Source organism: Mauremys reevesii, linkage group 1 (assembly GCF_016161935.1).
Source record: "Mauremys reevesii isolate NIE-2019 linkage group 1, ASM1616193v1, whole genome shotgun sequence".
Taxonomy (NCBI): domain Eukaryota; kingdom Metazoa; phylum Chordata; order Testudines; family Geoemydidae; genus Mauremys; species Mauremys reevesii.
The window spans coordinates 223,406,098-223,432,666 of NC_052623.1; the positions used below are offsets into that span (position 1 = coordinate 223,406,098).

Below are 26,569 nucleotides of genomic sequence, written 5' to 3' on the forward strand. Positions count from 1 at the left end.
GACCGTGCGGTGCTGCCGGCTGGGAGAGCAGCCTGAGGCAGAAGCCTCCAGCTTGCATGATATTCCAGGCAGGACTGAATCTCCATGAGACGAAACTTAAAGAAGAGAATGACCTGGAGTCATTCCCATTCAGTGCTTTAAGGATAGCCATGTCTGTCCAGGCCCCCCTGATCGACCTCACTGAGGTCTGCCAGCTGAGCGGGACTGAGTGGGACCCCAGCTGGCAGGAGCCAAGGGATGGAGCCCGAGACCGGCAGCGAGCTGAGCCACTCACCCCGCTGCCGGTCTGAGGCTCTGTCCGCTGGCCCTGCTCAGGCCACTGCCTGCCTGGGGTTCCGATCATCCAGGCAGGCAGCAGGCTGAGAGATTCCAGCGGACAGGACCCCAGAAAATAGGCGTGAAATGATTGTCTGCCAGAAGGAGGGAGGGAAGGGGGCCTGAAGACATGTACCCAGAACCACCCTCAACAAAGTTTTTGCCCCATCAGGCATTGGGAGCTTAACCCAGAATTCCAATGAGCATCAGAGACTGCGGGAACTGTGAGATAGTTACCCACAGTGCACTGCTCTGTAAGTCGATGGTAGTCGCGGTAGTGAGGATGCACTCTGCTGACTTAATGTGCTTAGTGTGGACATACGCAATAGACTGTATAAAATTGACTTCTATAAAATCAACCTAATTTTGTAGTGTAGACAAACCCTTGGTCTCTCCCTTTGTCTCCTGAGAGAACAGCCACAGAGCACAAAACAAAGCCTTCCCCCCCAATTTGAAAGTATCTTCTTTCCCCATTGGTCCTTCTGGTCAGGTGTCAACCAAGTTATCTGAGCTTCTTACAGGTAAGGAGGGATTTTATGCTACCCTTAGCTGTATGTTTATGACACGCTCCCTGTCATAGGTTCCACTCCCACTCTGAACTTTAGGGTATAGATGTGGGGACCTGCATTAGAACCCCTAAGCTTAATTACCAGTTTAGATCAGTATGCTGCCACCACCCACATATTTGAATCATTTGGGAAACTCTGTCTTCCCCAAAAAAATCTTTCCCTCCCTTGGTAGCCTTGAGAGACTCCTCCACCAATTACCTGGTGAACACTGATCCAAACTCCTTGGATCTTAAAACAAGGAAGAATTACTCATCCCCCCCTTTTTTTCCCCCCACCAATCCCTGGTGAGTCCAGATCCAATCCCTTTGGATCTAAAAACAAGGGAAAATTAATCAGGTTCTTAAAAAAAGGCTTTAATTAAAAAAAAAGAAAGGTAAAAGAAAAAAAAAAACCTCTGGGAGAGATTAGCATACAAGCTACTCTCACAGACAACAGATTCAAAACACAGATGATGTCCCCCTGGGCAAAAATTTAGTACACAAAAGAATCCCCAATTTGATTATTGCTCTAATGCAAAAAAGACAAAGTCACACACAAAAAAACCCCATAAACCTATTTATTCTTTTCTAATACTTACTACTCTGATAAGAGGCTGGTTCCTTGATCTTTTCTACTCCGGCCAAAACTGAAACTGACTATGACAAAGGGAACTTCCCTCCTTCTTTTTGAAACCTTCTCTCCCCCCATTGGTTCCTCTGGTCAGGTGTCAGCTAGGCTAGGTGACATTCTTAACCCTTTACAGATAAAAGAGGCATTAACCCTTAACTATCTGTTTATGACACGCCCTCCATATCTCGGACAGTGTTGGATCGCACTGGCTGTGATTTCTTCCTAGAACTTTAGAATAAACAGATTAATAAAACACATGCACCTTTACATATACTACTAATTATGTAAAAACTACAAGATTTTTCACATTTCAAGGACAATTTTAACCAGTTAATTCTGGTAGCTTTTTTCTGGTAGCATAGCTTTTCCAGGGTGTACACAATGGCGTAGCATTCTCTTTCGCTAATTGACCAGTGGCAGTATCTGTGCACATGTCTCTAACAGTGATATAGAGAGTGAACAATTTATGAGTTTACTCTGCATAAGTTTTACACAGGGTAAACCAGATTTATTTGCATTAGACCCCATTGGGAGTTGGGCCTCTGAGTGTTAAAGACAGGAACACTTCTGTCAGCTGCTTTAAGGTAAACCTGCAGCTTTGGGGCAAGTAATTCAGACCCTGGGTCTGTGTTGGAGCCGATGGGAGTGTCTGGCTCAGCAACACAGGGTGCTGTGGCCCTGAGCTGGCAGGGAAGTCAGGGGTAGAAGTAGTTTTGGCAATTGGGTAGCAGCTCCCAAGAGGGTTTCTGTGATCCAAGCCGTCACACGCGGATCAATGTCTACAGTTACACTGGCACCTCTATGCCCCTTACAATGGACTTGGCTCAGTGAGTGGTGAGACTTTCCTCTTCCCCACCCGTCCCCGAGGCTAGAAAAAGACCTTCCCCCGTCCCCATGACCTGACTTTTACACTGTGATAAAATCAAGTTACCCTCTGCCGTGGCTAGTTACCACCTTGTCCATGTTAGTTTGATCAAAACATCTCTATCCATCACCCTGTCATCCTGACCTTATCTTTAGGAGTGAGTAATTTTTTCCCTTTCATCATCTTTGGGGAGTATGTTTACACCATAACCCTGTATCAGGGTCTTCTGGTATTACTCTTCTGGAATGTGTTTATGCAAGTGCCAGTGCCTAGCACTTCTCATGAATGTTTGTGTTTTTGCAACACCAACCACGCGTTTGCCAGGTTCATGTTCCGGACAATGAACCTGCAAGCACAGTGACAAAAGGGACTAATGAAGGTTTCACAGGCAAGTACATGTCTGGCATTCAGTTTGAGTGCTTCACTTTGCAAACTTTAACTTTCTTTTTGATTCATAGCTGTATTGATTTAAAGGCCAGAAGAGAGCATTACATTTAGTCTGACCTCCTAGGTAACAAACACTATAGAATTTAAAGCAATTACTCCTGTACTTCATCTGAATTTGTGTTTGGCTAAAGCATATCTTCCAGAAAGGCATCCTTTGTTCTGAATACTTCAGGAGGTGGAGAATCTTCTGCTTCCTTGGGAGTTTGTTCCAATGTTTCATCAGTATTACTGTGAAAAATGTCTGCCTTACGTCTAATAGGAACTTATCTGGCTTTAACTTTCATCCATTGGTTCTTGTTATGCCTTTCTCCACAAGATTAAGAAGGCCTTTAGTATGCAGTGTTCTTTCTTGAAACTACAAGCAGGGTCTTGTGGAAATGCCCATAGTTCACTGCCCGGTTCCCTGGTGGCTTCTGTTAGTCCTGTCATGCAGATAGTCCCAGGGCTGGGTACCCCAGTCTTCTAGGATCTGCAGCTCTGGTGCAGCCCTGCAAATGGTTTCAGGCTCTCTGCCATGGGACAGGAACCTGAAAGTCCTGGGAGTCCCAGCTCTAACCAAGGCTCAGCTCCAGGGTTTTCTTTGGGGATCCTGGAAGTCCTGGGATGGGTTCTGGTGTCCCAGGGTCTCTGGCTCTGGGGCAGCCCTGCCTTGCAGAATGTCCCAACCTTGGCTATTTGCCTATTTAGGTTACCAGCTGGCCAAGGAGTCTGGGAGCCAGGGGGTCCCCAGTCCAGGGCAGGACACATGAGGAGGCTGCCCCAGAGCCCCAGCAGTGGCGGTGAGAAATTGACATGCTTGTCCTGATGCTAACAGTGGTGAAACTGGCAAGGATGTCAGTGTCACTCCGCATCTGTTGGGGGTCCTGTAAGCAAATTTCATGTTGGATACACACACCATGGATCACCTTAGCTGTTTTTGCAGCAGCATCACACTGGGAGCTCACGTTCAATTCTTTATCTACTATGACCCCTGCGAAGAACATAGGAAATAGCTGTATTTCTGTGAATATTATGTGCACTTCAGTCTCTTTTACTGCTATTTTCACATTTCCTACCAGGGTTCAAAGGGCAACCCCCATCTGAACTATAAACATGTTGCAGGACAGCAGACAGTGGTTTCATAGAACCCAGTTACTGGTACTTAACTGACAATACAGGTGTTGGGACTTTTGAACTTTTGCATCTGGCCAAGCTGAGCACAACCGCCCTTCCTTGGGATGGGCCCATCAGGTGGGAAATCTTAAACAGAGAGCTTGGGAATTGTTAACAAGGGAGCCCTGATGAACAGAGGGAATGAGGCAGGGTCTGTAGGGAAGGAGACTGTAACACAATCCCTAGACGCAGGAGTTCCTGTGATAAGCTGAGTCAGCCCAGGTTGTGAGGGAAAAGCTGAGTTTTAGGAAAGACATAGGCCTGTGGGCCTTCAGTCACTTTATCCCTTTTCTCTGTGATTGCTGTGTTCCTATGGATAAATAAAAAATAACACTGTCCTGGGTCTGATACTATTCAATATTTTTGTAAATGACTTGGATGGTGGAGTAGAGATACACTTACACGATTTGTGGATGACATGAAGCTGAGAGGGGTCGCAAGCTCTTTGGAAGGCAGTGTTAAAATTCAGAATGATCTTGATAAACTGGAAAATTGGTCTGAAATCAGTAAATTGAAATTCAGTAAAAACAAGTGCAAAGCATTAGACTCAGGAAGGTAAAATCAAATACAAAAAAAACCCAAAATAAGGAATAACTGACAATTCAGCAGTTCTGCAGAAAATGATCTCGCAGTTATAGTGGAACACAATCTGAAAAGTTGTGATGCTGTTGTGGAAAAGGGAAATGTCATTCTGAATTGTATTAACAAGAATGTCATATGTAAGACACAGGAGGTAATTGTCCCACTCTACTTAGCACTGGTGTGGCCTCAGCTGGAGTCCTGTGTCCAGTTTTGCTCATCACTGTTTAAGAAAGATAAGGACAAATTGGAGAATGTCCAGAGGAGAGCAACAAACAGAGTAAGAGGTTTAGAAAACATGATCTATGAGGAAATGTTGAAAGAATTGGACATTTTAAGTTTAGAGAAGAGAAGTCAGGGAGGTGAACTGATAACAGTCTTCAAATAACTGAAATATTGTTTGTCAATTGTTGACCACATCCACCAAAGGTAGGACTAGACATAATCATCTTAGATCCAGCAAAGGAGATTCAGATTAGATATTAGAAAAAAATTCTAACTATAGCAATAATTAAGCACGGTAACAGAGTATGTAGGGAGGATATGTAATCCCCATCATTGGTGACTTTGCAGAACAAGTTAGACAAACATCTGTTGGGGTGGCCTAGGTATACTTACACCTCCCTTGGTATGAAGAGATAGACTAGATGACCTCCTGAGGTTCCTCCCAACCCTACATTTCTATTATTCTGTGCTTTTATCAGGTATTCAGGCCTGCTGATGTAAAAAAAATGTTGATTCCTGGTAAATGACATTTAACATGCTCCTTAGGTACCAATAGATTGGAGAGAGATTCATCTTCTTCACAGGATATGTATAGACATCCTGCTGCTGTCCAAAACCAGAAATGTGTATTGAACGCTTCTGCCTTTTCTGCCTCATTATTAACAATTTTACCATCTCCATTTCTAATGAGCCTACTACATGGTTAGGATTTGTTTGTTTGTTCCTAATAGTCTTAAAAAACTGCTTATTTTCATAGTCCTCCCAGTCACGAGTTTATCCTGATGTCTTTAGCTTCCCTTATCAGTTTTCTTCATATCCTACCTTCTAATGTATATTGATTTGCTCTAATTCCCACTTTTTCCATTTTAATGCATTTTTATTTCTATTGATGCCTTCACGTTTAGGCAAAATTTTATACCAGTGGAGCACCCCATCTCCCAAAGCCCCCGTTATAATTTTCAGCCTTCATTGACTTTCTAGGACACATTAAGCCCCGGCTGGTTGGAGGAGACAGTGCCTGCTCAGGACGTGTGGAAATAAAACATGGAAACACATGGGCCACAGTCTGTGATCCAGACTTTGATCTCAAAGTTGCCAATGTTATCTGTAATGAACTACAGTGTGGAATAGCTGTATCTGTCCCAGGAGGAGGTCACTTTGGAGAAGGACAAGGATTGATCTTGACTGAAGAATTCCAGTGTGTGGGGAATGAGTCTCTCCTTGTCTACTGTCCCAGGATATCACACGTGAATCAGGGATGCTCACACACAAATGATGCTGGTGTCATATGCTCACGTAAGAATTCAGCTCAATGTCTTTAAAATCCCAATGATGTGTATTCTAGATTAGGGTGAAGCAATGTACTGATCTCACTGTGTGGGGAGCTTGGTTTAATAGGGTTGGATCAAAACCCCAAACAAGCCAAGATAATGAGAAAGGGATCAAATGCCCCCTGACTTTCCTTTCTTTAACTATTTGCTATTAAATAGTTCCAAGGCTCCCTCTCTAAACCCCTTCTCCCTTCTCCCCTGGGCACACAGGTTTCCGGCTCGTGAACGGCAGCACAGAGTGCTCAGGGAGGGTGGAGATCCAGGTTCTTGGTGCCTGGGCAACCCTCTGTGACTCACGCTGGGATTTACCAGATGCCAACGTTCTCTGTCATCAGCTCGACTGCGGGTTTGCTGTATCAGCCCCAGGAAAAGCATATTTTGGGAAGGGAACTGGCTCTGTCTGGACAGACACATTTCACTGTAAAGGGACTGAACCCCATTTGGGCCATTGCCCTGTTACTGCCCTGGGCGCCTCTCAGTGCTCACACGACAATGATGCCAGTGTGATTTGCTCAGGTAAGTGCAGGAGAGATGCTGGATTAAGGACACCTGCCCCTCAGTGTGTGACATTGCCCCAAGAGCAGGGGAACCTCAGGGCACAGCAAGGGGAGGAGGAGCTAGATCCTAAACCATGTATAATAATAGTAAATGTATTAAAGATAAAATCAAATAATATCTCACAAAAGAATAGTCGTGACCTGGGAAAGCCCTGGATTCTCCAATAAAAACATCAGCAACTCTGTCCTTACGCAGGCCAGCGGAGCAGGGGCAGCACTTTGTCCTTCAGGTTACATAAATGTCACCAACTCATTGTCCTCAGCCTTCTCCAGCAGTAATTAGAGGAGGAGCTGGTAGTGACTCCCAATATGGAGGTTGCTTCACACTTTTTAGTATAAAATATTCTCAGCACCTTTTTGAGATGCTCTGAAGCTTTCCTTGATTGCTGCAGCCTTTGCAATTTGCGAAGGGGTCAATGCTGGGGCCAGGGAGGTGTCCTCTACTAGTGCAAGGAAATTCCTTCCAGGTTTGGCTCAATTATAAACTGCTGAAAATCACCATTTCCCTTCTCTCTCGTGAGTTCCTGAGGGCATTTTTGGTACGACACCACAGAGAAAGTAGTGCTTTCACACACTTAGCTTTTTTTTTTTTTTTTTTACTTTTTTCACACCTTCCCAGTTGAAAAGACACAAAAGGTTTTTTTTCCCTGATTTCTTACTTATAAACTTTTTTCTAACTTTTTACAGTGGAAGAAAAGATGAAAAATAGAAAGGGGGAGGAAGTGACAAACTTGTAAATCCAAAAACTGGAAAGGGAAATTGAATGTTTCATTCTCCAAAAGTTTAAATGAATCAACATTTTAGTTAGAATTGAAACAAAAATTCTCATTTTATTTTCACTTGCCAGTAAAAATTGAAATACTGCATTCAAAATACTTCACAGAAAAAATGTTGGGTTGTCGACCCTCTCTAATATTTACCTTTTCTAAAAAACAAACCAACCAAACAAAAAAAAAGCGTTATTTAGTTTATTTAGTCAAAGCCCAAGACACAAGAATTAGAAAATACCAGAGTTAAAGTTACTTATGTAATGTTAATTCAGCCCCCGCACCCTCCCTGGAGCATATACATTATGATAGTCTAATTGCATGCACATGTCCTATTATTCTCACCCACCTATCCCCAGCTCCTGCCTGCTTCAGTGCACAGGAAGGTTGGTGTTCAGGGGATGGAGGAGCTATTGAATATGTCTTTTTATCCTCATCATTTAACATGTGACCCATGGCCTTATTCACTCTACATACCGTACAAACACTGCACTGAATACAGAATTATTAATTTCTTCTTTGGCTTTTCTATGGTGCTTGTCACCATACCATCAGAGTGCACCACAAACATTAATGAATTTGTCTTCATAACACCCCAGCAGATAGCAGACTCTTATGATGCCCATTTCAAAAGTGACTTAGACACTTAGAAGCCCAAGAATAACTTTTTCAAAAGTGCCTAAGTGACTTAGGGACTTAAATCCCATTGTATCCAGTAACGTAGGAGCCCAAGAACCATGCAGATTTCTCCCTCTTCCCTCTTGCTGCCTAAGTCACTTCTGAAAATGATACTTTGGCTCCTACATCATTTATCGGCTTTTGACAATTTTACATATAATGATTATACCTAACATTCCAAACTTGGGGTGATTGGGCAGCAACCTGAGACTCTCAGAGCCTGATTCTTCAGAGTACTCACCATTTCTGCAGAGCTTTGTGTGTTCAAAGTACTGTCCAGACATTAATAAACCCTCACCAAACTCCAGGGAAGCGGGTGGTACGTATTATTATTAGCTCCATTTTACAAATGGTGAAACTGAGAGAGAAAAGCAAAGTGACTTGCCCAAGGCCACCCAGTGAGTCAGCAATGGAGAAAGAATAAAACAAAGTGTTTTGACTTGCAGCCCTGTGTTCGTTCCCCCTGACCACACTGCCTGACTGCAGAAGAGCTGAGCAGCCACATGTTCCCTTGACCTAGTTATATTGATGGCTAGTTATCTTAGGTGCATGTACACGAATGCAAGAAGCCTGGAAAACAAGCAGGAAGAATTGGAAGTCCTGGCATAGTCAAAGCACTATGATGTGATTGGAATAACAGAGACTTGGTGGAGTAGCTCACATGACTGGAGCACTGTCATGGATAGGTATAAACTGTTCAGGAAGGACAGACAGCAGAGAAAAGGTGGAGGAGTTGCACTGCACGTAAGGGAGCAGTATGATTGCTCAGAGTTCTAGTATGAAACTGGAAAAAAGCCTGTTGAGAGTCTTTGGGTTAAGTTTAGAAGCGAGAGCAACAAGGGTGATGTCGTGGTGGGCGTGTGCTACAGACCACCGGACCAGGAGGATGAGGTAGACGAGGCTTTCTTCAGCCAATTAACTGAAGTTTCCAGAAACCAGGCCCTGGTTTTAATGGGGACGTCAATCACCCTGACATCTGCTGGGAAAGCAATACAGCAGTGCACAGACAATCCAGGAAGATTTGGAGAGTATTGGGGACAACTTCCTGTTGCAACTACTGAAGGAACCAACCAGGGGCCATTCTCTTCTTGACCTGCTGCTCACAAACCGGGAAGAATTGGTAGGGGAAGTAGAAGTGGGTGGGAACCTGGACAGCAGTGACCATGAGATGATTGATTTCAGGATCCTCACAAAAGGAAGAAAAGAGAGTAGTACAATATGGATCCTGGAGTTCAGAAATGCAGACTTTGACTCCCTTAGGGAACTGATGGGCAGGATCCCCTGAGAAGTTAATATGAGGTGGAAAGGAGTCCGGGAGAGCTGGCTGTATTTTAAAGAAGCCTTATTGAGGGTGCAGGAACAAACCATCCCGATGTGCAGAAAGAATAGCAAATATGGCAGGTGACAAGCTTTGCTTAACAGTGAAATGTTGAGTGAGCTTAAACACAAAAAGGAAGCTTACAAGAAGTGGAAACTTGGACAGATGACTAGGGAGGAGTATAAAAATATTGCTTGAGCCTGCAGGGGTGTAATCAGGAAGGCCAAAGCACAACTGGAGTTGCAGATAGTAAGGGATGTGAAGGGTAACAAGAAGGGTTTCTACAGGTATGTTAGCAACAGGAAGAAGGTCAGGGAAAGTGTGGGACTCTTCATGAATGGAGGAGACAATCTAGTGACAGATGATGTGGAAAAAGCTGAAGTACTCAATGCTTTTTTTGCCCCGGTCTTCACAGACAAGGTCAGCTCCCACACTGCTATCCTGGGCAACACAGTATGGGGAGAAGTAACAGCTCTCAGTGGTGAAAGAACAGGTTAAGGACTGTTTAGAAAAGCTGGACATGCTCAAGTCCATGGGTCCAGCTCTAATGCACCTGAGGGTGCTGAGGAATTGTCTGATGTGATTGCAGAGCCATTGCCCATTATCTTTGAAAACTCATGGTGATGGCGGGAGGTACTGGATGATTGGAAAAAGGCAAATATAGTGACTATCTTTAAAAACGGGAAGACGGAGAACCCAAGGAACTACAGACCAGTCAGCCTCACCTCAGTCCCTGGAAAAATCATGGAGCAGATCCTCAAGGAAACCATTTTGAAGCACTTGGAGGAGAGGAACGTGATCAGGAACAGTCATCGTGGATTCACCAAGAGCAAGTCATGCCTGACCAACCTGATTGCCTTCTGTGATGAGATAACTGGCTCTGTGGATATGGGGAATGTGGTGGATGTTATATATCTTGACTTTAGCAAAGCTTTTGATATGTGATGGGGTGGTCACCCCACTCCAGCTTGGAAAGGGTTAAAAGTCAGCCCTTGGAGAGGGCTGGGGCTGAAAGCAGTCAAGGGAGGCTAATTGGGTAGGCAGCCACAGGTGTGGCCACACCCAATTAGGGTCCAGCTGGCCCTGATAAAAGGGTTTGGAGCTAGGCCGGGGGAGTCTTACTCCACTGGTGGAGTGGGAAGGACCTGGCTGCTGGCTGGAGAAGGGTATCTCAAACAGAGTAGTGCTGGAGAGGACAGGCAGAGCTGGGGAGCTCTGGCCAGGCAGCCGGTATCAAGCGGAGTGACCCAGGGTCAGTCCTGGGGACAGTTTTGTTCAACATCTTTATTAATGATCTGGATGATCGATGTATTGCACCCTGTGAAGTCAGTGGCACAGGCAGGAACAGAACTGAGCTCTACTGAATGACAGACACTGCTCTTAATAAGATCATTCTAGTTCTTCCTGTGCTCCCCTGCTCCTTCTCTACAGGTCTTCCAGTTTCTAAAGTGAATGAGGCAGGGGTCGCACAGGCAACAGCCAGATACTGCACAACCCTGATTTATCCATCCTGGGCACTAAAAGTGGCCAGGGCCCTGTGGGAAAAATATTTCACTAGAAAACTTAATTTCAATGGCCAGCCAATCTGGTTCCCTTGTGGCTAAATGGAGCCCGTCTTCTGGGTCTATAGATCCGCAGAGTTTTAAGACCCAAAGAGGCCATTGTGATCATCTGCTTCTCCCCTCACCAAAGGGACCCCTCCTGCTGAATGAAGTTGCAGCTCCCCTCTCTGCCCCATCTTCTCAGCCATGTACAGAGTCTCAACAGAGATTCTTGACTAGCTGGAACTGTGGTCCTTACAGAGAAACCTACTGCAGAAGCCCTGAATTTCAACCTTCTTCCCAATAATGGACACGTAGCTTCCAGGACTGACTCCAACAGAGACCAGAGTCACTGGTGCTGTTACACACCATGACTAAGCCTATAAGGCCCTGCCCAGCACTCTCAACAGAGGTCTGCTCTCCTCTTTACAGCTGATACCTTTGTACCTTGGGGGCAAATCACCTCATAGCTCTCTTGCTTCTTGCAGAGGCTGCTCCCTGCATTATTAACTGAATTCCCCACAGCCCTGCCCTGCCTCTCCTAATTACCTACCCAGTCCATACCCTGGTTCTCTGAGGGAACTCCTCAGCACATGGGGATGCTGATTTCTCCCTACAGTTACTGGAAGGAGAATCCCTTCTAAGGAAAAACACCTGGTCCCTTCCGTACGAGCTCCATCTGCTGTGATCCCATCTGGCCTTCCTGAGGGGCTGTGGTACCCAGTTATAGCCATGAGCCTCCTCAGAAAGCCCCAAATCTACTCTCTACTCTCACACCACACTAATGGCACAGCTAGGACAGGAACCCTGGGTGGGACCCGGATTTCGGGGGGTGGGTAGTGATGGGAGGGGCAGAGGGCACGGTGCAGGAGGGATCCGTGGATCTGGGGAAGGGACAGGAGGGAGGGGGGATTGCCTCCCTCCACCCCTTCCAGCCAGGCCTTACCGCTCAGCAGGCACCCAAAGCTGAGGCTGCCCGGGGCACACAGACTGCAGGGCGTGCCTAGGGTAACCAGACAACAAATGTGAAAAATTGGACAGGTGATGGGACGTAATAGGCACTTATATAAGAAAAAGCCCCAAGTATCAGAACTGTCCCTATAAAATCAGGACAGCTGGTCACTCTAGGTGCACCCTTTGGGTAAAGGGGGTGTCCCGCTGGGACTCGAGCTCCACCCACTCTTCCTGACCCTGGCTCAGTATCCGTCAGCCCAGCCACGTCCCTTTCCTGCCTGCGCCGGAAGCTGATGTCCAGGTCTCCAGCCCCAGCACTAGCCCCACCCAGACCTGCCCCCACAAAGCACACCCCCCATCAGGCTAGCGTGTGACTGATCACTGGCTTATACCTTCTTATTGAGAAATAGTCCATAATTTCATGCACACTCTGTATTATTTCTAGTGTATAACAGGGAGTGTTATTCAGTGTGTTTCCCATCTCTCCTGAGCCCAGGTCGCTCTGAATCACTCAGACTGCTGAATGGAGAGAGCCGGTGCGATGGAAGAGTCGAGATTTCCCTCAGTGGTGCGTGGGGCAGAGTGCTGGATGACCAGTGGGACATGAACGATGCCAGTGTGGTGTGCAGGGAGCTCGAGTGTGGCGTTGCTGAGAAAGTTTATACCCCCCCTAAGTCTGAGCAAGGAACAGGCCCCGTGGGGCTGAGAAGGGTCCAGTGTGCAGGAAATGAGACTCACCTGGTTCTCTGTGACAACTCCACATCTGAGACAGCCCAGGCAGGAATTGCTGCGGACATCGGTGTTGTTTGTTCAGGTGATTCATTTCCAAATCTCACAAATATTCTCTGTTCAGTAGGAAAAAAGCATATTAACAGCTGGGATCTATCCCTGCAGGGAGCAGGAGGATCAGACTTGTGAATGGGGGAGGTCGCTGTGCCGGGAGAGTGGAGATTTATTACAATGGCAGCTGGGGGACAGTCTGTGATGATTCCTGGGATCTATCAGACTCCAATGTCGTTTGCAAACAACTGGGATGTGGACACGCCATCAATGCAACTGTCTCTGCTCATTATGGGCAAGGATCCGGGCAGATCTGGCTGGATGATGTGAACTGCTCTGGGAATGAATCCGATCTCTGGTCGTGTCCTTCCAGAGGCTGGGGCCAGCACAACTGCAGACACAAAGAGGACGCCGGAGTTCTCTGCTCAGGTCTGTTGTGTGAATGCTGTGGTGAGCCTGGTTACCAGGGGATTTAATGGAGGGGGCAGATGTTTAAGGAGATTGATGAGAATGATACTTTCCCTGACTGTCTCTGCCTCCCTTTCCCTTGTGTAACTACCTACCAGAGTCACCATTAGAAAGTCCTCAGCTCCCACCCAGAGATACTGGAGCTATTGCAAGATTTCCCTAATGTTAGAATGCTGCATCTCAGGTGTCTGAAGGAGACTGTATCATGGAAAGCAGTGACTGAAAAGGATGTAGGGTCCTAGTGGAGAAATAACTGAACCTGAGCTCCCAGTGCCCTGTGTGGCAAAACGGGCTAATGTGAACCTTGGATGTATAAATAGGAGTAGTGAGTAGGAGCGGGGACTAAATTTTACTGTTGTAAATGGCAATGGTGAGACAGATACTGGAATACTGTGTCCAGTTCTGACATCCACAAAAATTGGAGAGGGAGCAGAGAAGAGCCACACACGTGATCTGAGGGCTTGAATAAAAGCCTTACGGTGAGAGATTTAAGATAATGAATCTGTTCAGCTTATCAAAATGATCAGGAGGTGACTTGATTATGGGTGTGTAAGTTCCTTCTCAAGGAGAACATACCTCTTACTAAAGGGCTCTTTAATCTAAAAGATATGATGGCTGGAAGCTGAAACCAGACAAATTCGCCTCAGAAATAAGGCCCAGGTTTTTAACAGGGAGGGTGATTAAGCATCAGAACAAACTACCAGGGAACTGATGCATTCTGCATCTCTTGAAGTCTTCCTGTCTAGACTGGATGTCTTTCTGGAAACTATGCTTAAATCAAACTCAAGTTATTGGGCTCTATGCAGGTGTTTTATAGAAGGTCAAACTATATGATCTCATGATCCCTGTCACGCTGTCTAGAGTGGCTCATGGCTCTGAGTGCCCACCTCAGGGCAGATGGTGAGAAACAAGGCAATTCCCTAAACTGATGGTGTGTCTATAAGTAGATTCCATCAATACAGTAACAGATGTGAACTCCTGGACCAATGTTCCCTGTAATTTTTTACATCCATGTGCAGAATGAATTTTGTTATGTGCACCAGTATAGAGGTGATGTGTAGTGGGGGTGGGGCTGAGGGGTTCTGAGCTCAGGGATGGGGCAGAGGGCTCTGGCTGGGGGTGCAGACTCTGGGGTGAGGCTGGGGATAAGTGGCTCAGGGTACAGGAGGGAGCTCAGGGCTGGAGCAGAGAGTTGGAGTATGGGGGGTGAGGGCGTTGGCTGGGGGTGTGGGCTATGGGGTGGGGCCAGGGATGAAGGGTTTGCGGTGCAGGCTGCTCTGGGGCTGTGGTGGGGAGAGAGGGCTCCTCCCAGCCGTCTCTTGCTGCAGCATCTTGGGGCCAGGAGAGAGGCACCTCTTTCCCCACTGCAGTACCTCCGGGGCCAGGGGAGAGGCACCTCTCACCAGCCATGACAGATCCAGGGCTGGGACCAGGGAAGAGGCACTTGTCCCTGGCCGCAGCAGCCTCAGGGCTGGGGAAGAGGTGCCTCTCCAGTCCAGCCCCCTGTGGTGGTGTATCTATGCGGCTGCTCTTCACCTTCACACCCCAGTTCATTTCAGAATCAGACAATTTAAATTCCCTTTTTGTGCATTTCCTTCTAGAATTCACAGATCTGAGGCTGGTGAGCGACAGTGACTGTGCTGGGCGGCTGGAGGTTTTCTACAATGGGACGTGGGGCAGTGTTTGCTCCAATCATATGTCTGGAGTCACCGTAGCAATTGTCTGCAAACAGCTGAACTGTGGGGATGGAGGGCAGTTTGCAAGAGACTTTGCATATGGAGCAGGTTCTGGTCCCACGTGGCTGGACCACATTGCATGCAGTGAGCAGCACAGCTCCCTCTGGCAGTGCCCGTCAGAGCCCTGGGATCCAAAGTCATGTGATAACCGAGCAGAAGAGACCCATATTTCTTGCACTGGTAATTCTGAAACTACCAGCATGTGCCCGTGCAAACACATATACGTGATGTGTTCAATTAATTGAAGGGTTAGGACAGAACTTGTTGTTGTTCACATCTCAGTGTAGGCAGATTTAAATTCTCAACAGAAGATACAAACATATTTTCACAGTCTTTTATAGGAATAAGAATTTGTCTGATTAAGAACAAACATGGAATTTAACCAATTAATTATAAATTAATTAATTTAATTAAATTAATTAACTGTGTTACACAGTGAGATAAGGCAGTGTGAGAGCGAAGAAAAGCCTCTCCCCAGAGACCGTCATTAGGCAGCTCTTAATCCTTTTGGGATGAGCACTCAGAGATGGGCCCAGGCTGTGCAATTTGGGTCAAGACTGGAATCCCCCACAAGTCTGGGTGCATGTCGGCCTGTGTGTCTGAGTAACAGCTGAAGAGCAAATTTATTAGGTATTAAATGACCCAGAGTTCACATTTCAGTTCATACAGTGCTGAAATTATGAAAATTATGAAATTATGGGTTTAAAATACAGATAAATTCTATTCTCACATCACACACACAACCCAGTGCATTTACCTCGGCTTTTTCTCTCCATAGGAATAAAAGCAAAACCAACTCAGACCCTGTTTGCTGAATGCCCGAACTCTCCAAGCTGCACAGGTATCTCTGCTTCTCACGGTCTCCTTCTTGGTCCCTAAGGACTTTCCCAGCTGCCCCAGTAACATGTGAGGTTTCTGCATTTCCAGACCAGAAGTTACGTGTCGTGGGAGGAGAGGACAGATGCTCGGGGAAAGTGGAGGTTTGGTATCATGGCTCCTGGGGAACAGTTTGTGATGACTCCTGGGACATGGCGGATGCTAACGTTGTGTGTAAACAACTGGGCTGTGGATCTGCTGTATCTGCCCCGGGCGAGGCTGCATTCGGCGAGGGGACTGGTCCCATTTGGGTGGAGAAATTGAATTGCCGAGGGACAGAGTCATCTCTCTGGGACTGTCCTGCCAAGCCCTGGGGTGAGAGCAACTGTGGTCATAAGGAAGATGCTGCCGTGATTTGCTCAGGTGAGTGACAGGAAATGTTTCTGCTACATGCTGTAATTTTCAGAGAGGAGGATGGATCAGATCACCCCCCCCCCCCGCCCCTTTGGTCACAGACCAGGCCCTCCCATCTCCTGTGTGCAGGAGCATCCTGGATGTTGTGGGATGGATCCTTTCTCAGGTCAGATTGGCTCAGGCATCAGCCCACAAATCCCCTGTATTCATCACAGGCTCCAGTGTGCTGGTTTGTTACTAGTGTCCTCATTGCTGCACAGAGCACAAGGGACTTGGGTCCCAAATCACTAACAAACAGGCCCCATGCTACTGTGAGCAGGTTTGTGGAGGTGACAGTTGGACAGTGCCCTCAGGGACTCTCAGAGGTGAGGTTCTCCCTGGTAACAAACACGTCACCTCCCTGTCGCTCCAGGCTCCAACTCTCCTTCCTTTCCCTTTGTAGGTCTGACAGAGAGGACAGATTCTCTGAATACCCCAGTGTGACCCTCTGTACCCCAGGGGAATACCCTACACCGCCATGTTCATCTTTATAAAATGATTGTGTGGTATCCAATGCAAAGTTTGTCATGTTGGGTGTCTTCGCAAGGCTCATGATGCTACAGTAATCATTACAGTGATGTTACAGTAATCATTTCAGTAATGTTATAGTAAGGTTATAGGTTATAATGTCATGTATATACTTATGAGGCTGAAAATGTATCCTCAGAGCTTAAAGCAAGCCCAGGCAAAAACTCTCCAAGAACAGAGAGGCAGTTCACACCTCATCAGGGCAAGGATGGGACAAACCCAGACCTACCTCACAGGAACAATGGACACTGGCTTAGGCAGCAACAAAATAATCTGTTAGACCCTCCAGGGAGTCATTCCCCTTCCTTTGGTCAGTTTGGGACTGTGATGAGGTAATGCTCACCTGACTCTGAAGTGTTGGGGGGGCAGGGGTGAAAGTAACTTACAGGACTTACCGGTACTGCCGGAGTCCTAAGGTGGGGTGTGGCCTTGTCCGGAAGAGCCAAGAGGGAAGAAAGGACATGATAAAAAGGAGAGACGTTTTCCCATGCTCTCTCTCTCTCTTCCACCTACTTCTACAGACACCATCACCACCAAGCGCCTGAAACGCTGATCAAAGGGGAGAGCCTGACTGAAAAGTAACCAGCCAGCCTGTGGTGAGAAGCATCTGAGTTTGTAAGGACATTGAAAGTGTTAAGATCTGCTTAGAATGTGTTTTGCTTTTATTTCATTTGACCAAATCTGACTTGTTATGTTTTGATTTATAATCCCTTAAAATCTGTCTTTATAGCTAATAAATCTGTTTGTTTATTCTACCTGAAGCAGTGTGTTTGGTTTAAAGTGTGTCAGAGACTCCCCTTGGGAGAACAAGACTGGTACATATTAATTTCTTTGTTAAATTGATGAAATCATATAAGCTTGCAGCATCCAGTGGGCATAACCGGACACTGCAAGACAGAGGTAACTAGGGTTGTGTCTGGGACTAGAGATATTGGCTAGTGTCATATGGTTGCACAGTCCAATCAGCTTACATGTCAGAGGCTGGGCGTAAACAGCCCAGGAGTGGGAGTTCTCACAGCAGAGCAGGGTAAGGCTGGCTCCCAGAGTCTAGGATTGGAGATGCCTAGCAGATCACTGGTTCAGATAACACCAGAGAGGAATGTCACACCCAGATAAAACATCCTCCTCCTCCCATCAAGGCTTAAATTTCCCTGGTGCTGGGTCACAGAGGGAGGAGCTGAAACCTGTAGCCCCAGGGAAGGAGCTCCTTTCCATGGCCTGTGAAATCTAGGGGCGAATGACATCTGGGTGGGAGCTGCACGCCGTGCTGAGCAGGAGGTAGGCTATTATGACTGGGAGTGGATGGGTCATTACACAAACTTAAAACTATTTCCCCATACTATTTTCCCCCTACTGTTACTCACACCTTCTTGTGAACTGTTTGAAATGGGCCTGATTACCACTACAAAAGTGATTTTTCCTCCTGCTGATAATAGCCCACTTTAATTGAATTGTTTTGTTAGAATTGGTAAGGCAACCCCCTATCTTTTCATGTACTCTCTCTATATATTCCTACTGTATTTTCCACTCCATGCATCTGATGAAGTTGGTTTTAGACCACAAAAGCTTTTGCCCAAATACATTTGTTAGTCTCTAAGGTGCCACAAGTACTCCTCGTTGTTTTTTGCTTATACAAACTAACACGGCTACCACTCTGAAACCTTGTAACAGGGAGCAGCTATCTAATGCCCTTTCTATCTGAGGCCTTGACCCTGAATTAAATCAGTGCAGCTTCACCCTGTGAGCTTGTCATTAGAGCTGGGCACAAGTCTTCACTGAAAAATGTTTTGGTGAAAAATGAAGATTGAGACACACTGTAACATTTCACAAATTCCTGTTAATTTCACCCAATTGTTCCAAATACACACAGAACAATTCAATTCATTTCAACACTTTCTAAAGAAAACATTATTTTTTCAATTTGATATTACTTTTCCATTAGACAGTTCCTTTAATTTTATCTATACAATTAAAATAAACAACAAATGTCCAAAAGAACATCAAAGGGTTTTATTCAACATGAAACTGTTTTTTTTTAACTTTTGCCAGGGCCGGCTCCAGGTTTTCTGCCGCCCCAAGTGGGAAAAAAAAGCAAAAAAAAGCCGCGGCAGAGCAATTGCGTCGCTCCACTCTTTGGTGGCAATTCTGGGGCAGGCAAACCCCGTCCCACACCCTTCCTCCCTCCCTGATCCTGCACCCTCCACCCACACCCCAACCCACTGCCCCAGGTCAGAATGCCTTCCTGCACTCAAACTCCCTCCCAGAGACGGCGCCCAGCACGCCATCCCACACCCCAGCCCCCTGCCCAGGCTCTGAGCTCCCTTCTGCACCCAAGCTCCCTCCCAGAGCCTGCAGCCTGCACCCCCTCCCGCACCTCAACCCTTGCCCCAGCCCTGAGTCCCCTCCTGGATGCCAAACCCCTCAGCCCCAGCCCAGAGCCCTCTTCTGCACCCCAAGCCCCTCAGCCCCAGCCCCACCCCCACCCCAGAGCCCACACCCCAGCCAGAGCCTACACCCCCTCCTGCATCCCACCTCCCGGCCCCAGCACTGAGCCTACTCCTGCACTGCAAACACCTTGGACCCACCCTGGAGCCTGCATTCCCAGCTGGAGACCTCACCCCCTCCCACACCACAACCCTCTGCCCCAGTGAGCAGTGAAACCGCCTCCTGGAGGCAACATTACCCTGATGAAAAACTAACTGTATTTCCCAGTAGGGACAATAGTGGCTTGTTAAGAAAACCAGGGAGTTCACCCACCAGTATTGTCTATTGGCGTAACGCTGGGGGCACTGACCAGATGCATTACCAGAGCTGTGTGGAGGCCCAGGGATAGGCAAGTGTTTGATGTCCTTCATCATGATAACGGCCCATTGCAGGGACTTACGGTGGAGTTCGCCCAGGAGCTGACTTGGGACCCTCATTGCCATGAGCACTAGGGTTACTCACTATTTGTAAAGAGAACACACTGAAGCAGAGATCTCTACAGTGCAGCAATGTTCCCTGCCACCCTTTCCTGGCATGTGGCTATTGCAGCTTATATACAGCTGTGTCAGACACGGTGTGATAGGGGGTGGGTGGAAAATACAGATTTTACACCCAAGGGTCAAAGTCCCACTCTTATTAGCTGGCTCAGCTCCCACTGGTGTCAGTATGTTGGAGATCGATATCAGTTTATGGGATAAACTTTATCAGGAGAAAGCACTGAAAAGACATTTTAAAAATAATGTCAAGTTTAGGAAGTCGGGAACAAACATGGGCAATTCCAAATGATTTATATTTGTAATTATTATAGCAAAATGCCTTGTGGAGCAATTCTTCTGGACTAGATCCCAGGCACTACTTTCTACAATTCACTCACTCACTCTCTCTCTCTCTCTCTCACACACACACACACACACTCACACACACACACACACACACCACATCCCCGTCATCTGGGAGCTCTAGGATCCTTTCAATCAGCTGCTAAAATGTATCAGATAAATGTGATATGTGAAATCCCCCAGCCTGAGGGTTCCAAAGGAGGGCTTCTCTTACTGCCCTGGGGGTGGAAGTACTGGTGACTCTGGGGGATCAGTAGCAGAACAATGTGATTGGACCAAATGACCTTGTGATGATGTAAAAGCTTTGCCTCTTTCTCTGAGAAATGCTCCCTCTAGCATGATGCCCAGAGACAGTCCCTGCCTGGTAGATAGTCAAAGCAGGTATTTCTATAGGGTTTGTGTGAAGTTGCAGGAAATACAAGTGCGAGTGGGAAAAGGTTCACAAATTTTCTGAGTGTAACTTCCCATTGATTGGCCAGGATGGACATTTTCTGCTTTTTTTAATCCCTGTAATTTCTTCATCTTCAACTTGTGCCTTTTTCATATTAAATCCTTCTGAAAGTCTTCTTCACAGTGGAAGTTTTTCTTGCCAGATGAATTGTGCAGTTTCCAGGGCTCATCACAGGGAGAGGCTGAAATTGAACAAATCCGAGAGACAACGGTGGGCCACCTCTGGGTATGGCTGGCTGTTTGATAGGGAGGTTGGTTTACACTGAATGTTCTATCAGGTACGTGGTAAAAGTGAGACACCAGCAAGAGAACATTCTGAGATGAGCAATGTGGTTGTTCCTAAACTAAATTCCGATTTGAACCTTTCATTGAATCCAAGGAGATAAATGGGACATTCTCCCTGGGTAATTCACACCTGGAATTAAACAAACTGTGAAAATATTTCCCAATTAGCAATAAATGCAGAGGATGAATAGAATCATAGAATCATAGAATTCAAGATCAGAAGGGACCATTATGATCATCTAGTCTGACCTCCTGCAAGATGCAGGCCACATAAGCCGATCCACCCACTCCTTAGCAAGCGACCCCTGCCCCATGCTTCGGAGGAAGGCGAAAAACCTCCAGGGCCATTGCCAATCTTCCCTGGAGGAAAATTCCTTCCCGACCCCAAATATGGCGGTCAGCTGAACCCCGAGCATGCGGGCAAGACTCTCCAGCCAAACCCTCTGGAAAAGGTTATATCATACCAGGCACATAATTGACCTATTGACTAAGCCCGTTATCCTATCATACCATCCCCTCCATAAACTTATCTAGTTTAATCTTAAAGTCATGGAGATCCTTCGCCCCCACTGTTTCCCTCGGTAAACTGTTCCAGTATTGCACTCCCCTGATGGTTAGAAACCTTCGTCTAATTTCAAGCCTGAATTTCCTGACTGACAGTTTATATCCGTTCGTCCTCGTGTCCACATTAGCACTGAGCTGAAATAATTCTTCTCCTTCCCTGGTATTTATCCCTCTGATATATTTAAAGAGTGTAATCATATCTCCTCTTATCCTTCTTTTGGTTAAGGAAAACAAACCGAGCTCCTCAAGTCTCCTTTCATACGAAAGGCCTTCCATTCCTCGGATCATTCTAGTGGCCCTTCTTTGTACCTGTTCTAGTTTGAATTCATCCTTTTTAAACATGGGAGACCAAAACTGCACACAATACTCCAAATGAGGTCTCACCAACGCCTTATATAACGGGACTAGCACCTCCTTATCCCTACTAGAAATACCTCGCCTAATGCAACCCAAGACCGCATTAGCTTTTTTAACGGCCACATCACATTGCCTACTCATAGTCATCCTACGATCAACCAGGACTCCTAGGTCCTTCTCCTCCTCCGTTACTTCCAACTGGTGCGTCCCCAGCTTATAACTAAAGTTCTTGTTAGTCATCCCTAAATGCATAACCTTACACTTCTCACTATTGAATTTCATCCTTCGCCCTTCTTTGTACCCGTTCTAGTTTGAATTCATCCTTCTTAAACATGGGAGACCAAAACTGCACACAATACTCCAAATGAGGTCTCACCAGCGCCTTATATAACGGGAATATTTCTGCTGGGATGATAAATGAATTTTAAGACAATAGTGATAAGGGGAAGGTAAATCAGAATCTGAATTTCCACTGAACCAATAAGGCTACAACAAGTAATAAGTCAATGAGTTCTTACTAGAAACCCCATTAAAACAAATCATCTTTGCACAGTGGCATGTTTATTTCCATTACAATCTACAAATATAGTTTACAATCAATGCTGAGCTGAGAACTGACCAGTGGAGAAGCCAAAAGTGTTTGAATGAATCCTCAGAGAAGTGAATACCAGAATGCTTGTGTAAAGGAACTGTTGTCCCCTTACTAACACTCTGTGGGGGTGTTTTGGTTGGCTAGCTCCCAGTACTAAAAGAATGGGGAGAGACTAATGCTCCAGGTCAGCCGGATTGACAGGGCAGGCAGGCTAATCAGGGAGTCAGGAGGCCAGGGTAGTTCCCCTCCTCCGTGTGAACTGGAATTGCCTGGATCAGACATAGGATGAACAGACAGCAAATGTGAAAAATTGGGACGGGGGTGGGGGGCAATAGGTGCCTATAGAAGAAAATGCCCCAAAATATCAGGATTGTCCCTATAAAATAGGAACATCTGGTCACCCAAGTCAGACAGAGTGGGGCTGAGCTAAGGAGAAAGCAGGGGCCCAAGCTGAGCTGGGGAGCAGAGCTGTGCCAGCCAGAGGGGCCAGAAAAGCAGCCCAGGAAGGAGGTCAGAGCTGGCAGCAGAGTCACGGAAGCAACCCACAGAGCAGACCTGTGCTGGGAGCAGGGCTGCAGCCACAGGGCCGGAGACACAGCTCAGGGAGAGCAGATTCTTTGCTGGGAGCAGAGCTGCAGCCACAGAGCCAGGGGCCAGAGAAGCAGCCCAGGGGGCTGGAGGCAGAACAGCAGCATCAGTGCCGATGCAGAGTGGAGCCAGAGCTAGAACAGTGGAGCTGGGGCTTGGGCAGTCTGAAGCTGGGTGTGGTGAGCAACTGGGGCCAGCCAAGGGGGGATCATGGGCAAAGGTCCCAGTGCAGAAAGACACCCCCAGCAAAGGGTCCTTGCAGGCCAGACTGGGAGGGGGATCTTAACCCGATGGGGGGCTGGCACAGGGAAGAAGGGTCCCACCACCCAAAGCCCGGAGGTGTGAGGCCACCACCAGAGCAAATGTCTAACCTGCAGCGTCCCTGCAGCACAGCCAGGGCCTGAGAAGGAGGCCTGGGACCTACAAGGAACAGACTGTGAACTGCCCTGACGTTCCAGAGACACTGGTTGTGATGTTCCCTGCCACAGAGCGGGGTGATGTGTTTTCCTTTAACCTCTCCCATTTTCCTTATTCTTTTTTAAAATTAATTGTTGATTAAATAACTTGTATTTGCTTTAAATTGTATGTAATGATCAGTGGGTCAGGGAAGTGTCCAGTGCAGAGAGAGCACCGTGGAGTTGGGACACCCCAGTCCCTGTCCTAGGTGACCACAGCAGGGTGGGGGGTTGAGCCCCCCAGGGATCCTGGGCCCAATGTTGTCAGGGTTACAAGGATTCTGCCAGACAGGAGAGTGGAAGGGGAGTCCTCAAGGGCAGGGAGGCCTCTGGGTAAAGGAAGGGGGAGCGAGGACTCAGATCCTTCTGCTAGCCCATTTCACCGGGGTAGTGCAGAAGCCAGGAAAGTTCCCCACAATAGTGGGACCATTCCCCCGCTTACACTTGCAGAGTACATCGCTATTTCACTGAAATGTCTGTCTTTCTTTCATCACAAATCCTGCATTCAGCTTGGTCACTTCATCTGTAGATGGATACAATGGAAATAGAGAAGGTCAACAGAAGACAAATGCAGATGACTGGAATCAGCAAGTCTGGGGGTGGGGCGGTCAGATGACGAGACTAGAAATATAACAATTTATTTTTGAAAGAAGAAAAACAAAAGATGACATTATCAAGATGTGTAATAGGCATACTGACCTTTGGAGACTGAGGAGGTAAATCTCAGGGGCTGGGCTAACTTGTCCTAGGGGTTGTGTCTCCAAGACAGATTTGTGGGACAAAGGAAATTACTAGAGAGAGAGAGAGGAGATGGAAATTTGTGCTTTGGCAGGGAACCCAGGCTGCTGACACTGCCTAGGGTCTGGGATTGGAGCCTTAAAGAAAGGTGGAGAACTTCCCCCAAAATGGCACATCCAGATCCTGGGGAAAATGAAAGAGAAAAGGGATCAGCAGCAGGCGAAGGTGACTGAGTAGGCGATTCCGTTGTGTATGTGTTGGAGATAGTGTGATCTGGATGACTTGGTAGCCTGGGTCTGTCATAGGTCTCACCACCACTCTGGACTTTAGAGTACAGATATGAGGACCTGCCTGGGAAGCCCTAAGCTTAATTACCAGCTTAGTTCTGGTTTTGCTGCCACCACTCCCAAATACTAACTCACTTCTCTGGATAGTCTTGAGAGACTTCTTCACCAAGTCCCTGGTGAACACTGATCCAACCCCTTGGATCTTAACACAAGGAGAATTTAACCATCCCCCCTCATTTCCCCCACCAATTCGTGGTGAGTTCAGATCATCATAGAATCATATAATCTCAGGGTTGGAAGGGACCTCAGGAGGTCATCTAGTCCAACCCCCTGCTCAAAGCAGGACCAAACCCAACTAAATCATCCCAGCCAGGGCTTTGTCAAGCCTGACTTTAAAGACCTCTAAGGAAGGAGATTCCACCACCTCCCTAGGTAACGCATTCCAGTTCCTCACCACCCTACTAGTGAAAAAGTTTTTCCCAATGTCCAACCTAAACCTCCCCCTCTGCAACTTGAGATCATTACTCCTTGTTCTGTCATCTTCTACCACTGAGAACAGTCTAGATCCATCCTCCTTGGAACCCCCTTTCAGGTAGTTGAAAGCAGCTATCAAATCCCCTCTCATTCTTCTCTTCTGCAGACTAAACAAGCCCAGTTCCCTCAGCCTCTCCTCATAACTCACGTGCTCCAGCCCCCTAATAATTTTTGTTGCCCTCCGCTGGACTCTCTCCAATTTATCCACATCCTTCTTGTAGTGTGGGGCCCAAAACTGGACACAGTACTCCAAATGAGGCCTCACCAGTGCTGAGTAGAGGGGAATGATCACATCCCTTGATCTGCTGGAAATGCCCCTACTTATACAACCCAAAATGCCATTAGCCTTCTTGGCAACAAGGGCACGCTGCTGACTCATATTCAGCTTTTCGTCCACCGTAACCCCTAGGTCCTTTTCTGCAGAACTGCTGCCCAGCCATTCGGTCCCTAGTCTGTAGCAGTGCATGGGATTCTTCCGTCCTAAGTGCAGGACTCTGCACTTCTCCTTGTTGAACCTCATCATATTTCTTTTTGCCCAATCCTCTAATGTGTCTAGGTCCCTCTGTATCCTATCCCTACCCTCCAGCGTATCAACCACTCCTCATAGGCACCGACTTATATGGGGCTCTGGGGCTTTAGCCCCAGGAATATTCCCAAGCAGGGGCTCTGCCCCACCAATGTTTTCTCCCCTGCTTAGAGCGCACCCCCCGCCGCCGCCGCCACCGTCGCCACGGCTGGAGCTTCCCCCCTCCCCGCCCGGCAGGGGCGGCTCTAGGCACCAGCAAAACAAGCTGGTGCCTAGAGCTGGGGCCCCAGCTCATCCTGCCGCTGCGAGCCAAGGAGCGGCCCGTCCCCTGCAGCCGGGGCAGGGCCGCGCTACCGGCTCCGCTTGGGGGAGAGGGATGGCCTCACGTAGCGCGCCCCGCCTGGCTGCAGAGGACGGGCCGCTCCTCCTCCGCTTGTTCGCGCCGGGTCCTACACAGCGCAGCAGCAGCAGCTTGGCGGGGGGGGCGGGGCTAAGCTCCACCCCGCTCAGAGCCGCGTGGTCAGGGGGCGGGGCTGGGAGCTCCGGGCCGAGCGGCTCCTCCCCTCCCCACGCGGCTCAGCCCCCTCCGGGAGCCATGCGGCTGCAGCGTTGTGCAGGGCCGCTTCTCGAGGCGCGCAGTGAGCGGGGGGTAAGCAACCGGGGCCGGGGGGTTGGCTACGGGGCAGGGAGTCCCGGGGACACTCAGGGGGCAGGGAGGCGGCACAGGTTCTGTGGGGAGGCGGTCAGGGGCCAGGAAGGGGGTTGGATTGGGGGTCTCAGGAGGTGGTTGTCAGGCACCCCCCGACCCCATTACCCCCCAGGCCCAGCCCTGACCCCCAGCTCCAAGCCCAGCCCCACTAAGATGGGCACCCCCCCAAACCCATCCTCCCCACCCAGCCCTGTCCCCCAGCTCCAAGCCCAGCCCCTCTGAGGTGGGCACCCCCCCAAGCCCATCCTCCCCTCCCAGCCCTGACCCCCAGCTCCAAGCCCAGCCCCTCTGAGATGGGCACCCCCCCAAACCCATCCTCCCCTCCCAGCCCTGACCCCCAGCTCCAAGCCCAGCCCCTCTGAGATGGGCACCCCCCCAAACCCAGCCTCCCCACCCAGCCCTGTCCCCAGCTCCAAGCCCATCCTCCCCACCCAGCCCTGACCCCAGCTCCAAGCCCAGCCCCTCGGACCTGG

The 26,569-nt window shown here is 48.0% G+C and overlaps 1 protein-coding gene across 1 annotated transcript in view; it reads left to right on the top strand.

The window, feature by feature from the left end:
• Positions 1-16,612, top strand: part of LOC120371715 (deleted in malignant brain tumors 1 protein-like) — a 106,070-nt gene extending 89,458 nt beyond the window's left edge. The window contains exons 8-14 of the mRNA XM_039487877.1: positions 5,743-6,057; positions 6,303-6,445; positions 12,783-13,116; positions 14,757-15,071; positions 15,670-15,732; positions 15,819-16,130; positions 16,564-16,612. Coding sequence (XP_039343811.1) covers positions 5,743-6,057; positions 6,303-6,445; positions 12,783-13,116; positions 14,757-15,071; positions 15,670-15,732; positions 15,819-16,130; positions 16,564-16,604 — 1,523 coding nt within the window. The 3' untranslated portion in view covers positions 16,605-16,612. The remainder of the gene's footprint in view (positions 1-5,742; positions 6,058-6,302; positions 6,446-12,782; positions 13,117-14,756; positions 15,072-15,669; positions 15,733-15,818; positions 16,131-16,563) is intronic.
• Positions 16,613-26,569: the final 9,957 nt, after the last annotated feature.